The 14,649-nt window shown below is 43.7% G+C and overlaps 2 protein-coding genes and 1 pseudogene across 3 annotated transcripts in view; 2 read left to right on the forward strand and 1 right to left on the reverse strand.

Annotated features, from left to right (window-relative positions):
• Recql5 (RecQ like helicase 5) overlaps positions 1 to 8,288 on the reverse strand; it is a 33,220-nt gene extending 24,932 nt beyond the window's left edge. The window contains exons 1-5 of the mRNA XM_090350301.1: positions 7,607 to 8,288; positions 4,874 to 4,995; positions 3,700 to 4,218; positions 2,875 to 2,977; positions 2,301 to 2,412 (exon numbers count right to left, since the gene is read on the reverse strand). Coding sequence (XP_090206427.1) covers positions 2,301 to 2,412; positions 2,875 to 2,977; positions 3,700 to 4,218; positions 4,874 to 4,995; positions 7,607 to 7,736 — 986 coding nt within the window. The 5' untranslated portion in view covers positions 7,737 to 8,288. The remainder of the gene's footprint in view (positions 1 to 2,300; positions 2,413 to 2,874; positions 2,978 to 3,699; positions 4,219 to 4,873; positions 4,996 to 7,606) is intronic.
• LOC150051409 (small ribosomal subunit protein bS21m pseudogene) lies at positions 14 to 1,263 on the forward strand (annotated as a pseudogene).
• Positions 8,289 to 8,446: 158 nt separating the features above from the next.
• The window catches only part of Sap30bp (SAP30 binding protein), a 37,956-nt gene continuing 31,753 nt past the window's right edge, over positions 8,447 to 14,649 (forward strand). The window contains exons 1-3 of one of the 2 annotated variants that reach the window (XM_090350295.1): positions 8,454 to 8,626; positions 9,512 to 9,621; positions 13,129 to 13,176. In XM_090350295.1, the coding sequence (XP_090206421.1) occupies positions 8,521 to 8,626; positions 9,512 to 9,621; positions 13,129 to 13,176 (264 nt within the window). In that variant the 5' untranslated portion in view covers positions 8,454 to 8,520. Of the gene's footprint in view, positions 8,627 to 9,511; positions 9,622 to 13,128; positions 13,177 to 14,649 lie in introns of both variants that reach the window. The other variant, XM_090350296.1, reaches the window with a different exon arrangement.

A 14,649-nucleotide genomic window follows, 5' to 3' on the forward strand; every position in this document is an offset into this window, starting at 1 on the left:
AAGGACAAGCAGCATGAGGCGTGGTGAGAGAGCTGAGTGTCCCAAGGAGCACTCTCAGTAGACAGAGTAGGATTTACTTCATAGTAGGCAGGTGAAGAGAGGTTATAACATGTAGGGAATCAGACAGGACCCCAGAGGAAGCTGCCTAGGACACCTGCATGCCACTGGCAGGTCTCTGCCATGGAGCAGCCCAACTTAGAGACCACTACAAAAGTTAAGAGGGGACGCAGGGCCGGGTGCCAGGGCTGGGAAGGTCAGGCGGGCATTGTGAGTGGCGGTCTTGCAACGTGAAGACAAATCCAAGGTGACGGCAAAACATCTGAAGTTCATTGCCAGGACTGTGATGGTACAGGAGGGAAACGTGGAAAGTGCATAGAGGACGCTAAACAGAATCCTCACAATGGATGGGCTCACTGAGGATATTAAGCGACGGTGATATTATGAGAAGCCTTGTCACCAGCAACAGCGGGAAAGCTATGAGACCTGTAGGAGGATTTACAACATGGAAATGGCTCGAAAAATCAACTTTTTGATGCGAAAGAATAGGGCTGATCCATGGCAGGGCTGCTGAGGCCTATGGGTAGGAAGCCCACATCTAGCTGGTGCCTCCATCCCTTTTTCTTCAACCTCACTTTTTGTTACCTTTCTCTACAATAAACTCCATCATGTATATGCAAGAAGAAAAAAAAAAAAAGGTAAGAGGGAAATTCAAAGCCAGTTGCTGGTGTCTCATGCCTATAATCCTAGCTACTCAAGCGGCTGAGATCTGAGAATCACAGTTCAAAGTCAGCACAAGCAGGGAAGTCCATGAAATTTTTACCTCTTAACCATTAGAAAACTGGAAGTGCAGATGTGGCTCAAAGTGGTAGAGCATTAACCCTGAGCAAGAAAGCCAGGGACAGTGCCCAGGCCTTGAGTTCAAGCCCCATAATAGATAAAAACAAATGAAACAAATGAACAAAAACTCTTATAACCAGAGGACCAATGGAATAAATACCAGCTTACAAAAAAAGAAAGAACCCACAAGATTAGGCTTTGAGACTGCTTAAGTCCTTTATATCTTCTTTAAAGAATAATTAAAGGGACAATACTTATTAAATACCTACTATGAGCCAGTCTGTAGATTTGCCTTATGTGAAGAATCCATTCTACAAATGATAAACTTGAGAGGGGTAAATCTGTACAAGGTCATACAGAAGAAACTAGAGCTAGGGTTTGAACCTAAAGGTATCTGACTTTAAAGCTAGCTCCTAATAAGTCACAATAGACCAGGGATAAACGCTGTGATTCCAATGTACTACACTTTTTTATTTATTTATTTATTTTTTTGCCAGTCCTGGGCTTGAGCTCAGGGCCTGAGCACTGTCCTTGGACTTTCTCAAGGCTAGAGCTCTACCATTTGAGCCTCAGCCCCACTTCTGGCTTTTTTCTATGTATGTGGTACCGAGGAATCGAACCCAGGTCTTCATGCATGCTAGGCAAGCACTTTAACCACTAGGCCAAACTCCCGGCCCCCCAATGTACTACACTTTCAAATGTAATATTCTAATTTTTTTTTTTTTTTTTGCCAGTCCTGGGCTTGAGCTCAGGGCCTGAGCACTGTCCTTGGACTTTCTCAAGGCTAGAGCTCTACCACTTGAGCCTCAGCACCACTTCCAGCTTTTTTCTATGTATGTGGTACCGAGGAATCGAACCCGGGTCTTCATGCATGCTAGGCAAGCACTTTAACCACTAGGCCAAACTCCCGGTCCCAATATTCTAATTCTTATTCAGTGGCACTGTGAGGCTCAACAAGACCGTGCATATAAAAATGATGTGTAAATCAAGACATTATTGGTTAGCCTTAAGAGAAAGGGCTTTAGGCTATAGCCCAAAATGTTTTTCCAAGGTCAGGCAGAAGCTGGAGGAAGCAGACTTCCTGGCAGTTGTCAGAAAGCTGGGATAAATCCAACTCTACAGACTATCTGAAAGTAGTATCAAAGGATAACAAGAAGACCTTTGCCTTTGTACAGAGATGAATTTAAAACAGTTACTTCAATCCAGGATCCAACTGAAAGATGGGAGTGAACTGGCCACTGTTAATGGATAAATCTAAAATCTGCATTTGTTTTTCTGCCCAAAGATGACAGAACTAGCCATTCCACACAGAAATTGACAGGGTTACAGGCTGAAAACTGGGATTCCTTCCTGTCAGCTCCCTTCCCTGTACACCACACAGACTTGGTCCTTTGTGCAGAGCATGAGGAAGTAAACAATAAGTCAGGCCCCAACTGGAAGCATAGGCAAGAACCAAAGCTTACCTGACATTGGCTTTGTCCACTCCCATTCCAAAACTGATGGTTGCAACAATTACGGGGACCTTCTCTTCCATCCACTCATTTTGCACCTGAGTCCTATCAGAAGCCTTCAGCCCTGGAAAGAAGGTGAAGGTGGTAAAAGGAACTCACATTTCCCATGAGTTTACCTTGGGTTTATTTTGGATGTGATACTGTCCTAGACATTCTCCACATATTCTGAATCCATCCCTTCTGGCTGCATGACTTTGTACCAGGCACTTAACTTCACAGTCTCACAGCTAATAAACATAAAGTCAGCCCATACATGACAGAGTAGTCAATCATATTAGAACCAAGATTCAAACCTAAGTGTACTGGTCACCAAAGCCTATACTCTTCCAACCTGACTTTTATAATACTTAAGCCTATAAAAACTTATCACTTGCTGATTTGTGGGCACAGAGTAAGAAAAAGAATCCAAGAGTGGATACCTTTTCTAGATTTAAGTGAATCACTTTGTGTGGAAATCTGTAAACCACTAATGAACTATCTGAGATCTCTGAGAGTAAAGACAACCACAGGACGTGGGCACTCTTACCTGCATGGTAGGCCTTGGCGTTCACACCCCGGCTGCTGAGCTCAATAGCCAGCTGTTCACAAGCCTCTCTAGTCCTACAATAGACAATGCCACAGCCAGACAACTGAGCAGGAAGATGTGGGAAGAAAACAAGCAGGGGAAAAACAGAATAATCAGTCCACTATAACACAGACTGCTTTAAAGCTAAAACTTCTCAGTTTCCTCTGAGTCAGGACACCTAAGAGGGCTCACTACTTTATAAAATAGCAGGATCAGGGGCTGGGAGTTGCTAGTAGTAGAGTATGCACAAAGACCCAGGTTCAATTCTTTGGTATCACATATGTAGAAAAAGCCAGAGCTGGGTGCTGTGGTTCACACCTGTAATCCTAGCTACTCAGGATGCTGAAAACTGAGGATCAAGGTTCAAAGCTAGCCTGGGTACAAAAGGACCTGAGACTCTTATCTCCAATTAACCTCTAGAAAACAGGAAGTGGGGCTTGGCTCAAAGGAAGGGTGGTAGCCTTGAGCTGAAGAGCTCAGGGGCAGCGCCCAGGCCACCCATGACCCACCAAAAAAAAAAAAAAGCAGCCAAAATCCAGCCTTTCTTATACCTTTGCCTCTTCTTAGTTTTAGTAAGGCCTCACATGGTCTGCCTGTCTGCCTTCCACAGAAGCACCTAGGACCACAGATCCCCCATTAGGAGGGCAACATCAGGTAATAAAAGAGACAGTTTTCTTTGTGCACAAGTTTTAAGAAGTCTGGCTAACAAAGCTATGAAAAAAGATCTCTGAACAAAGCTCTCTATGCTACAGATAGTACTTCGGCTTCTCAACCCAAGTACCTTACCTTTTCATCAGCCTTCTGTCCTAGAGCCTTAAGACAGAAATCTCTCAGGTTCCCATAAGGATCAGGAATCAGTTCTTTAAATTGCACGTCATAGAAGAGGTTGGCCCGGAAGCAGGGAGTTTTGAAAGAGGCCACTGGTTGTTTCAAGTGCAGCGCAGCAAACACATCCTCTTGAACTTGTGGGGTAGCTGTGGCAGTCAGAGCCACACATGGAGCATTTGCTAGACGGGAGCGCAGGGCACCCAAACGCAAGTAGTCAGGGCGGAAGTCATGTCCCCACTGGGAAACACAATGAGCTTCATCCACCACCAAATAAGAGAGCAGGTGGCGGGACATGAGGGAATTCAGTGTGGGTTGGAAGGATGCTGAGGCTGCCATCTCTGGGGTGATGTACAAAAGCTTGGTCCGAGGCTTCTCTTGCTCCAGGTCAGAGAGCAGCTCCTTCCTCTCCTGTGCTGAGAGCTTTGAGTTCAAGGAACTCACTTTGATCTTCAGGGCCAACAAGTGGTCCACTTGGTCCTGAAGGCAGAAAAAAGAGAGGTGTCCAGATCAGGGTACAATAGACTCTCAGGACCCATAGGCAAAGATCAATGCATACCCTTGGGTAATCTCTTAGTCATAAAATGGCCTCACCTACCCTCTAGTGTCTTCTCTTTGCCCTGAAGTACAGAGGGTCAAGTGGAAGACAGGACAGGCTCTAGGGTCAGATTCGGATCTAATCTTAGCTAACTTAATTGCATAAGCTCTCTGGCTGATTCTTAACCTCTGAGACTCAGATTTTATTTTTTATGCCTTCCTTACCCCTCCTTCTTTCCTCCACTCCTACACACTACTTGAGAATAAAATATACTCCAAAGGTGAAATAAATGTATATAAAGCATGTGGCATAAAGCCTGAGATCTAATGAGCATTTGCTATGTTTTACTGTTGTTCCCCATCTACCTTTCTTTATAGTACATGAGCTCATAACCACATAGACATTTTTTCTCAGTTCTGATTCTATCAGCCCACCAGAAAACCAGAAGTGGCACTGTGGCTCAAAATGGTAGAGCATTAGCCTTGAGCTTGAAAAGCTCAGGAATAGCACCCATGCCCAGTGTTCAAGCCCTACAACCAACACAAAATACAAAAACTCTTTCCCATACCTATCTAAAATAAATCCAAATAGCCTCACCTGAATCAAGGCAATTAGAGGAGAGATTACAATGGTGATGCCTTTGGCCAACAGGGCAGGAAGCTGATAGCAAAGGGATTTTCCGGCCCCTGTGGGCATGCACACAAAGACATCTTTGTCACCTGAAAAAATACAAAAAGATAATATCTCAATACTTCCTAACTTTGCAAGGTTGTTGAAAATTAAATGTTAATGTTGGAAAATACCTAGTAGAGTGTCTGGCACATGGCGGTCTCAATATTGTATTTTCTTTTTTTGAATAGGTAGGGGACCCAGGAAATTTGAAAATGTATGCAAACTATTTCTAGTAATTGTTTTAAAAACAAAAGAGCTGAGATATAGCTTAGTGGCAAGTGCAACATCCTGGGTTCAATTCCCAGGACCAAAACACACACATACAAGAAAGAAATCTAAGTCTACTGTGATACAGACAATGGAGTTATAAAGAATACTGCTAGGAAGAAGGTAACTATACTGGAGACATAAAGTACTTCACTTGGAGGTCATTATGTCATTGGTATTGCCCTATGCTCCCTTCACCAGCCCCCATGAGTCATCATATCTCCAGTTTATAAAATTATGACTCCTGTCATATCTGGAATCCAGATCACTCAATAGTTAATAGATTACCTAGGTCAATGACTAGGCAAGACAGGCTATTATAGCCACCTTTGTTACTGCTCACACACAAACACGAATGGAAAACTAGCAACAGTTTTCAAAAATAATTTGTAGGTCTAGCTATGAAAGTAACAACCAGCACAGCTAGGAGGTCCTACAATTAAAACCAGAAGCTTTTTAGGGCTAGGTGCAAATGGCTCACATCTATAATCTTAGCTACTCAGAAGGCTGAGATCTGAAGATCAAGGCTGAAGTCAGCATGGACAGGAAAGTCTGCTCTATCTCCAATTAACTACCAAAATGCCAGAGGTGAAGGTGTGGTTAAAGTAGCAGAATACCAACCTTGAACAAAAAGTTAAGGGAAGATGGGCAAGGTGGTTCATGCCTATAATCCTAGCTACTCAGGAGGCTGAGATCTGAGGATCATGGTTCAAAGCCAGCCCAGGCACTAAAGTCTGTGAGACTCTTATCTCCAATTAACCACCAGAAAACCAGAAATGGCGCTATGGTTCAAGGGGTAGGGCAGTAGCCTTGAGCTGAAGAGCTCAGGGACAGTGCCCAGGCCCAGAGTTCAAGTCCCATGGCCAACAAAAAAAAAGTTAAGGGGCAAGCCAGAAGCTGGTGGTTCAGGCCTATAATTCTTGCTACTCAGGAGGCTGAGATTTGAAGATCACAGTTCAAACCAGCCTAGTCAGGCAAGTTCCTGAGATTCTTACCTCTAATCAACTACCAAAAAGCCAGAAATGACACTGTGGCTCAAAGTGGTAGAGTGCTAGTCTTGAGCACAAAAGCTCAGGGACAATGCCCAGGCCCTGAGTTCAAGCTCTAGGACACAGAGAAAGAGAGGGAGGGGGGAGGGAGGGAGAGAGGACAAAGAAGCAAAAAAACCCTAAAGGGGCTGGGAGTGTGGTCTAGTGGTAGAGAGCTTGCTAAGCCCTGTGTTAGAATCCTTGGTACCACATACACAGAAAAAGCCAGAAGTGGAGCTGTGGCTCAAGTGACAGAGCACTAGCCTTAAAAAGTTCAAGGACAAGGCTGGGTGCTGTGGCTCAAGCTTGTGATCCTAGATACTCAGGAGGCTGAGATCTGAGGATCGTGGGTCAAAGCCAGTCCCGGCACTAAAGTTCGTGAGACTCCAGAAAACAGGGAGTGGTGCTGGGGATCTAGGGGTAGGGCAGTAGCCTTGAGCTGAAGAGCTCAGGGACAGCGGCCTAGCCCAGAGTTCAAGTTGCACAATGAGAGAGACAGAGAGGAAGAAAAGCAAGCAAGCCTGTCTAGATATTCAGGAGGCTGAGATCTATGCATCAAGGTTCAAAGCCAGCCCAGGCACAAAAGGTCCTGAGACTTTTATCTCCAATTAACCTCTAGAAAATGAGAAGTAGGGCTTGGCTCAAGGGTAGGGCGGTAGCCTTGAGCTGAATTGCTAAGAGACAAACAAAAGTCCAGGCCCAAGGGTAGGGTGGTAGCCTTGAGCTGAAGAGCTTAGGGACAGTGCTCAGGCTTAGTTCAAGCCCCAAGACTCACACACACACACACACACACACACACACACACACACACACACACACAAACCACAGAGGGAGAAAGGGAAACAGGGAGGGGGGGAGGGGGGAAGGGAAGGGGGGGAGAGGGAGAAAGAAAATGAATTCAAGCCCCAGGACTGGCCAAAACCAAAAACCAAAAGCCCTTGTCATCCACCTGAGTGTGTCCTAATACCCAAGTGGGTGGGAGGGAAAACTGGAAGTTTTGGTTGACACGTGTAAAAGATTTTTACAACCAGGCACTGGTGGCTCATCCCTGTAATTCTAGCTACTCAGGAAGCTGAGACCTGAGGATCAAGGTTCAAGTCCAGGCCGAGCAGGAAGGTACCTTCAATTAATCAAACCATAGGTGGTGCTGGGGCCAAAGCGGTAGAACACTAGCCTTGTGGCAAAAAGGCTCAGGGACAGCACCAGGGTTCTGAATTCAACCCCCACGACCGTACAAATGATGAAAAAAAAAGTTTCCAAAACCAGCTATAGACCAAGAGTGAGGAGATAAATAAGCTCAGGAGGGCATTCAGCTGTAGTGCTATCGTACAGCTATGGGAAATTAAAGCAGGTAGCTCGTTACCTTTTACGACAGCCATGGTCGCACGCTCTTGTAAAGGCGTCTTAAAAGAGTCAAACCCAAAGACCTTCTTCAATGCGTTCCTAACTTGCCGCTCAGGGTCAAAGGGAGTGGACGAAAGGTGGGTGTTCATCTTAGCAAAAAGCAGTAACCAGACGTTTAAGGCAAAGGTGGCAAAAGAAAGGCCGAATGAAAGATAAAACCTGTGCCTATTTTTCCCACCCTCGTTGGTACAAATCTGCTACACTCCACTGAATGTATTATTTTGGAATAAATAAAGCTGCCAGTGAGCCGCCTCAAGAAATACCTTCCTGGATTTACAGTTGGTGAAATTAAAACACTTAACTATCCCAAGCCATAGAGCTAGAAATCAAATGATAACAACAAAATGTCTTCAGAATGGTTCGGCGAACGCAGAATCCTTTTCCTAGGATCCAACTTCTACCGGCGCAGCCATGACGACCGCCGCCGCCCCCACCACCCTTCCCCAGCCCGACGGCCTTCACGCTTCTTCCGCAAAACCAACAACTTCCTTCCTTCCGTAGCCGAAGGCTCGCTCTTCACCCCCAATAGATCAGTTTTCTCGTGAGCTGCCCGCCCAGGCTCTCGCAGGGCTCCGCATCTACTCAAGGAACCCCCATTACACCACCTCCAACTCTGAGAAATCAAACGGCACAAGAGTTCAGTCACTGGGGGAGGGGGGGGAAACTCCCGCCACCTTACATCCGGCGCGCAATAATGACGTGAACGAGCGCTAGCACGACGGGGCGGGCCAGACTCAGGAGCGGAGTTTTTGATTGGCCTGTTTTATGCGGTGGGTGGGCGGGATCGCTTAGGATACGGAAAACGTTTCCTTTTCGTCCGGAAGTGAGTTTTGAGTTATAGGTCTGAGCCGCCTTGGGGCTGAGGGGAAGAAGATGGCGGGGAAGAAGAATGTCTTGTCGTCCCTGGCCGTTTACGCCGAAGATTCAGAGCCTGAGTCTGATGGGGAGGCCGGTGTCGAAACTGTGGGCAGCGCAGCTGGTGAGACTCGAGCTGGGAGGGGGTGTTTGTCCTCAAGGCTGCTCCTCTGTGAGAGTGGGATGGGGAAAAAAGCCCCCGAAAGCAGTCAGTATTTAGGTCGGATAGAGAATTAGAGACTCCGAATTAAGAATGAACCCTCCTTGTTTGTTTCTCTCATTTGGCTGAAACTTACTGAACGTCTCCCAAGATGCTGGAGGAAGGATGAACTGAAGGAGAAAGCTGTCCTAGGCAGTCATTTCACTAGTCTTTGGGCTTGTAATTTGAAAAGTCAGAGAGATAAGAGAAATGTACGTGAGGGGTGGTGTCTAGCCCGCTTCTTGTTAGATTGGTAACTGTGTGCGTGTATACACACACGCACGCACATATCCACTCCAATACTGAGGGCTTGTACTCAGGCCGTGGCACTCTACCATGTGAGCCACACCTCCAGTCCCAGCTTTTTTATATAATTGGAGATAAAAGTCTCCCAAATTTGCCTGAACTGTCCTTTGGGTTTTCTCAAGGCTAGAACTCTACCACTTGAACCACAGCACAACTTCTTGCGTGTTAGGCAAGCACTCTACCACTAGGCCAAACTCTCAGTCCCTTATCTCAGCTGCTTGAGTAGCTAGGATTATAGGCACTGGAGGGTGGGCACCTTCTCCCAATTGTGAATTTCAGAATTTAATTGACCAGAATTTAGTATTTGACTTATCTTCCTTGTCTCTTAATAATTCTGTCCACTAAATTGTGGTCTCCGCATGTGCAAAGTCTAGACTCAAGGTACCTTACCTAATTTAAAGGTTTACATTTTGTCTTAGGAGACAACTCTGGCCATGAAATTTACAGGATTTTTTTTTTTTTTTTTTACATTCCCACCCAACTCCATTTTCTTCCCTGTCCCAGAAGAGAAAGGTGGATTGGTATCTGATGCCTATGGCGAGGATGACTTTTCTCGACTAGGGGGTGATGAAGATGGTTATGAAGAAGAGGAAGATGAGAACAGTAAACAGTCGGTAGGTAAATCTCCCAAATGCAGATGAACTTGAAGCATCATTTTAGCCAGTTTCTTTTGTCAGGAACTGCTTGAACTGTGTATGACAACATTATTCCATTTCATGGCTGACTTCATGCCTCTCATCCTTTTGTTTGATGTCAGTTGAAGAAACTAGGTTAAGAGCTGGGAATGTAGTAGAGCACTTGCTTAGCATGTTGAGGGTTTACTCTTCAGCACTGCAAACATAAATCAACAAACTGGGATTGAATAGTAGTAACTCTGTTGGGGAATTAAATTTTCATCTACATAATTTTATATAAACTCCTAAATTGAAATTGGAAGATGGAGACTATTTTATTTAACCCAAGTATCAATGGGTATTTTTTGTTGCTCTTCTGGTTTGAATCCCATGTCTAATAGTGTTCATCCTAGTTGATATATTATTTGTATTAGTAGTAGACTTATTATTTTTAAGCTTGCCTGGGGCTCATCCAACTACTTGAATTTATTGATAAGACAAGGAAGGAAAATTATTTTGCTTGATTTACTTTGAACCCCTCCCCCCATAAAATAGGGCTTGAATTCAGGCGGTGACTCTCTTGTTTGGCTTTTCCATTAACTGCTCATGCTCTACAATATGAGTTATGCCTCTACTTCTAACTCCCAGCCTACTTTCAACTTTTTTGCTAGTTATTTGGAAATAAGAATCTCTACGATTTGTCTGCCTAGGCTTGCTCTAAGCTGCATTTCTTAGATCTCACTCTCCTGAATAGTTAATATTATGGATATGAGCCTTCATGCCTGACTTAACATCTTTCTTGATTCTGTTTTTGGTACTTTTATTAGAGTGCTCCTGATTCTGAATCACAAATCTTCCCAAAAGTTAAATAAATGCTGGATAACAAAGAAAAGAGAACTTACATTTTATTAACAAGAATGACTTTGAATACACAGTTAATTCAACAGCATGAATTACAATTTAAAAGTTTAGTGGGATGAGACAGGGAGTTTGGCCTAGTGGTAGAGTGCTTGCCTAGCATGCATGAAGACCCAGGTTCGATTCCTTGGTACCACATACATAGAAAAAAGCCAGAAGTGGTGCTGAGACTCAAGTGTTAGAGTGCAGGCCCTGAGCCCAAGCCCAGGACCGGCAAAAAAAAAAAAAAAAGTTTAGTGGGAAAGCAAGGACATTCAGGCTAGTGCTTACACAAAGAAGGAAAAATTGATTACTTAGCTAAACTCGGTAGTCAGTTGTGTTTTAATTAAAACACAATATATGTGCTGGGAATGTGGCTTAGTGGTAGAGTACTTGCCTAGCCTAGCATGCATGAAGCTCTAGGTTTGATTCCTCAGTACCACATAAGTAGAAAAAGCCAGAAGTGGCACTGTAGCTTAAGTGGTACAGTTATAGTTTTTAGTAAAAGAAGCTCAGGGAACTGGGCATGGTGGCTCACGCCTGTAATCGTAGCTACTCAGGAGGCTGAGATCTGAGGGGAGGAAACAAAACAAAAATAACACAAAACTCTCTAATGTACTTCCTTATTTGCTTGGAATTTTGATTATAAACTGAGTACATATAGGTTAGCCTTAAAAGGCTTTCTAGCTGAGCCCAGTGGTGGACACTTATACATGAAATTCCAGCTTTGGAGAGGCTAAAGTAGGAGAATGAGCATTGAAACTTGCAAGATGCTACTCAAAAAAAAAATGTGTGTGTGTGTAACAAAAAACAATTACTAAAGATAAGGTGTAGAGTGTTTGCCTAGAACACAAAAGGCTGTTTGTTTGATCCCAGCGCCAAGAAATAAATTAGTAGATAATTAGAAAGTGAAGTGTAGTTAGAAACTGAAATGTAGTTGGGCCTCAATGTCTTATGCTTGTAATCCTAGCTACTCAGGAAGCTGAGATCTGAAGGATTGAGGTTCAGAGGCTCAGCCCATTAGAAAAGTCAGCTGAACCCCATTTCCAAAATAGTTAACAAAAAGTCAAACTGGAGGTATGGCTCAAGTGGTAGAGCAGCAGTAGAGTAAGCCCAACAAGCTTGAAGACTTGAATTTAAACCCCAGTAGTGGCAAATAAAGCATTCCACATAAACAGATATGTTTTTCATTCCATGCTCTTTTGTGACATTTTATGCCTTTAGTCATAATTCAGAGTTGACTAAAAATTGTGAAGACCTTTTGCGTGTTCTTTTATTCTCAAATATGAGCATACTACTTTAATATCTATAGTTCTGTTTTCTTTATGTTTGTGTAATGTTTCTTTTTCAAATGATCCTTATTTGCTCTGATTTTTTTGTTCTAGTTAAGCTTTATTTCATATTTTGGTATGTTCTCATTAAATTGATATATTTTAAAATAGAATTGTATTTAAACTCCATCTAATTTTTTAAGGCGATTAAAGCTTTTTTTTGGGGGGGGGGTCAGTGTGGGACTTGAACTCTGGGCCTGGGTATTCAGCTCAAGATTTAGCTCAAAGTTGTTGCCCTACCCCTTGAGCCACAATGCCACTTCTGGATTTCTGGTGATTAATTGGAGATAAGAGTCTCATGCACTTTTTAGTGCCCTGGCTGACTTTGAACCATTTTCCTCAGATCTCAGCCTCCTGAGTAGCTAGGATTACAGTTGTGAGCCACCGTGCCTGACTGATTAAAGCCTTTTTGCACTGACACTTTAAAAAACAGTTAAGTTTCAGGCTAATTTGCCAGTCTCTTCAGTAGTATTTGTATTAATGTGTGGAGTACTCAGTCATGTTTGAGTTAAAATACAGCTCTGGTGACAATAACAATTCACGTGAAACCAATTTTTTTTGAGCATTTAAAGTCTTTCTGGGTATTCAGTGTTGTAGGTGATGAAAGCAACCTGGATTCCTCCTGATCTTTGAGTTTTGTTGCATTAGCTAGTGGAATGGTGGACTTGATTTGGAGAATGCCTTACCCACATGGTGCTCTTGAGTAGCGCAGGCCTCATTTGGATAAGGAACAAGATGGGTGCAGTGAGTCAAAGACAGTAATGTGAGCATTTAGGTGAATGCAGAACCTCCTCAACTTGAACTTAGTTGAGTAGTTCTGCCCTTCTTGGTTTACTTGCTCTGAGCATTTGGTTCCCACTTCCTTGTATTCAAGTTCAGTACAAATGCTGGGGTATACATGTATGTGAGTCTCAGCACTTGGATGCTGAATAAAAAGTTTTAATATTTTAGCAGAAACACTATGCCTGTTTGATCTATGGCCTGGTCTTATTTTCTGAAACAAATAGTGACTTCTGTCCGCTTTTTATGTGGTATTTTCATTGATGTGGACTGGAGCACCACTGGAATATGGTTGACTGATGGTATTTGATTCCTCTCCTTCGAAAGAAAAAAATCCTTTCTCTTCTTTCTCTAGTTTTGGGCCATGTGGTAGGGAAGGGGTTCCTGGTGGGATGACGCCGGCTGGGTAAATGAACTGTTCAGTCTAACCCCTGATTATGCACGCAAGACTCTTAGGCCCACTCCTTTTAAGCTTAATCCTCAATTCTTTGTCTTGTAGGAAGATGACGATTCAGAGACTGAAAAACCTGAGGCTGATGACCCAAAGGTATTTGGTGTTGGCTGTGGTGGGGTGGCTGGATGTGAATAAGGCATTTTTATGGCTCAGTTCATATGTCTGGTCAAGATCTGTCTGGCTAACATAGTGTCACCGCATGGACCTTTCTGGGATAAGAGCATCTTTATAAAGAACCTACCAGAACCTCGGAATGCATCCTGAGGCAAATAGGCTTTCTCACCTTGCAGACTGTATCTGAATTCAGGCTAGAAAGTTCTTCATCTTTTTTTCTCCTCCATCCTTGGTGGGGCCTTGTTGGGGCTCTGGCCTCTGCAGGTGATATTAGATGTAGTGTTTCTAGAATCAAGAGTTGTGAAAAGGTTGGGCCTCAACTGCAGCTGTACAGTCCAATATTCATTTTCCCAATATGACTTTCTATACTTGGGCACGCTGAGAAGAATAGTTTTTATGGGACATGAAGTTTGAACTCCAGGCCTGGGCACTGTCTGTGAGTTTTTCAAGACTAGCACTGTACCATTTTGAACCACAGCTTCACTTATGGTTTTCTGTAGTTAACTGGAGATAAGAGTCTCATGGACTTTGCTACCCATTGAACCACAATCCTCAGATCTCAGCCTCCTGAATAGCTAGAATTACAGATGTAAGCCACCACCAGTTTTTGAAAACAACACAGCCAATTCTTCTTATTGGCCCATCCTAGTAGGAATTGAGAGTAATTACTGGTGATTTCTGTCACTCCTTAATGATCCTTCATTAAGAACAACAAACCTCTTATATTGGTGAGGCTTCTGTGCTGTGTAGTAGGTATTGGAAATGTACCTTTATAGGGAAAAAGTTTTTATGGGGAATAAGGGACTATTATTCCATTAAAAGCTGCTTTGAAACCAGCTAAACCTGTGTGTGTGTGCGTGTGTGCGCGCCACACACACACACATGTACCTGTGCACATGCACATGTACCTGGGGTTTCACTGTCCCTAAACTTTTTTGCTTAAGGCGAGCACTCTACCACTTGAGCCACAGCTGCACTTACAGCTTTTTGGTTGTTAATTGGACTAAGAGTCTCATGGACTTTGCTGCCCAGACTGGCTTTGAACCACAAACCTCAGATCTCAGCCTCCTGAGTAGCTAGGTTACTAGCTACTATGAGCCACTGCTGCTGGCAAGACATGCCTTTATAAGAGGCAGAACAGAATAAAAATAGAACTGTCTGGGCCTGGAGTTTGGCCTAGTGGTTAAAGTGCTTGCCTAGCATGCACGAAGACCCGGGTTCGATTCCTCGGTACCACATACATACAAAAAAAGCCGGAAGTGGTGCTGAGGCTCAAGTGGTAGAACTCTAGCCTTGAGAAAGTCCAAGGACAGTGCTCAGGCCCTGAGCTCAAGCCCAGGACTGGCAAAAAAAAAAAAAAAAAAAAAATAGAACTGACTTTACTGTTCACTGTGTAGGAATAAATAATATAAAGAATAGATAAATAAACCACAAGGGGCCGGGAGTGTGGCC

This window comes from Megascapheus bottae, chromosome 17 (genome assembly GCF_031878675.1).
Source record: "Megascapheus bottae isolate mThoBot1 chromosome 17, mThoBot2.hap1, whole genome shotgun sequence".
In the NCBI taxonomy this organism is placed as follows: Eukaryota; Metazoa; Chordata; class Mammalia; order Rodentia; family Geomyidae; genus Megascapheus; species Megascapheus bottae.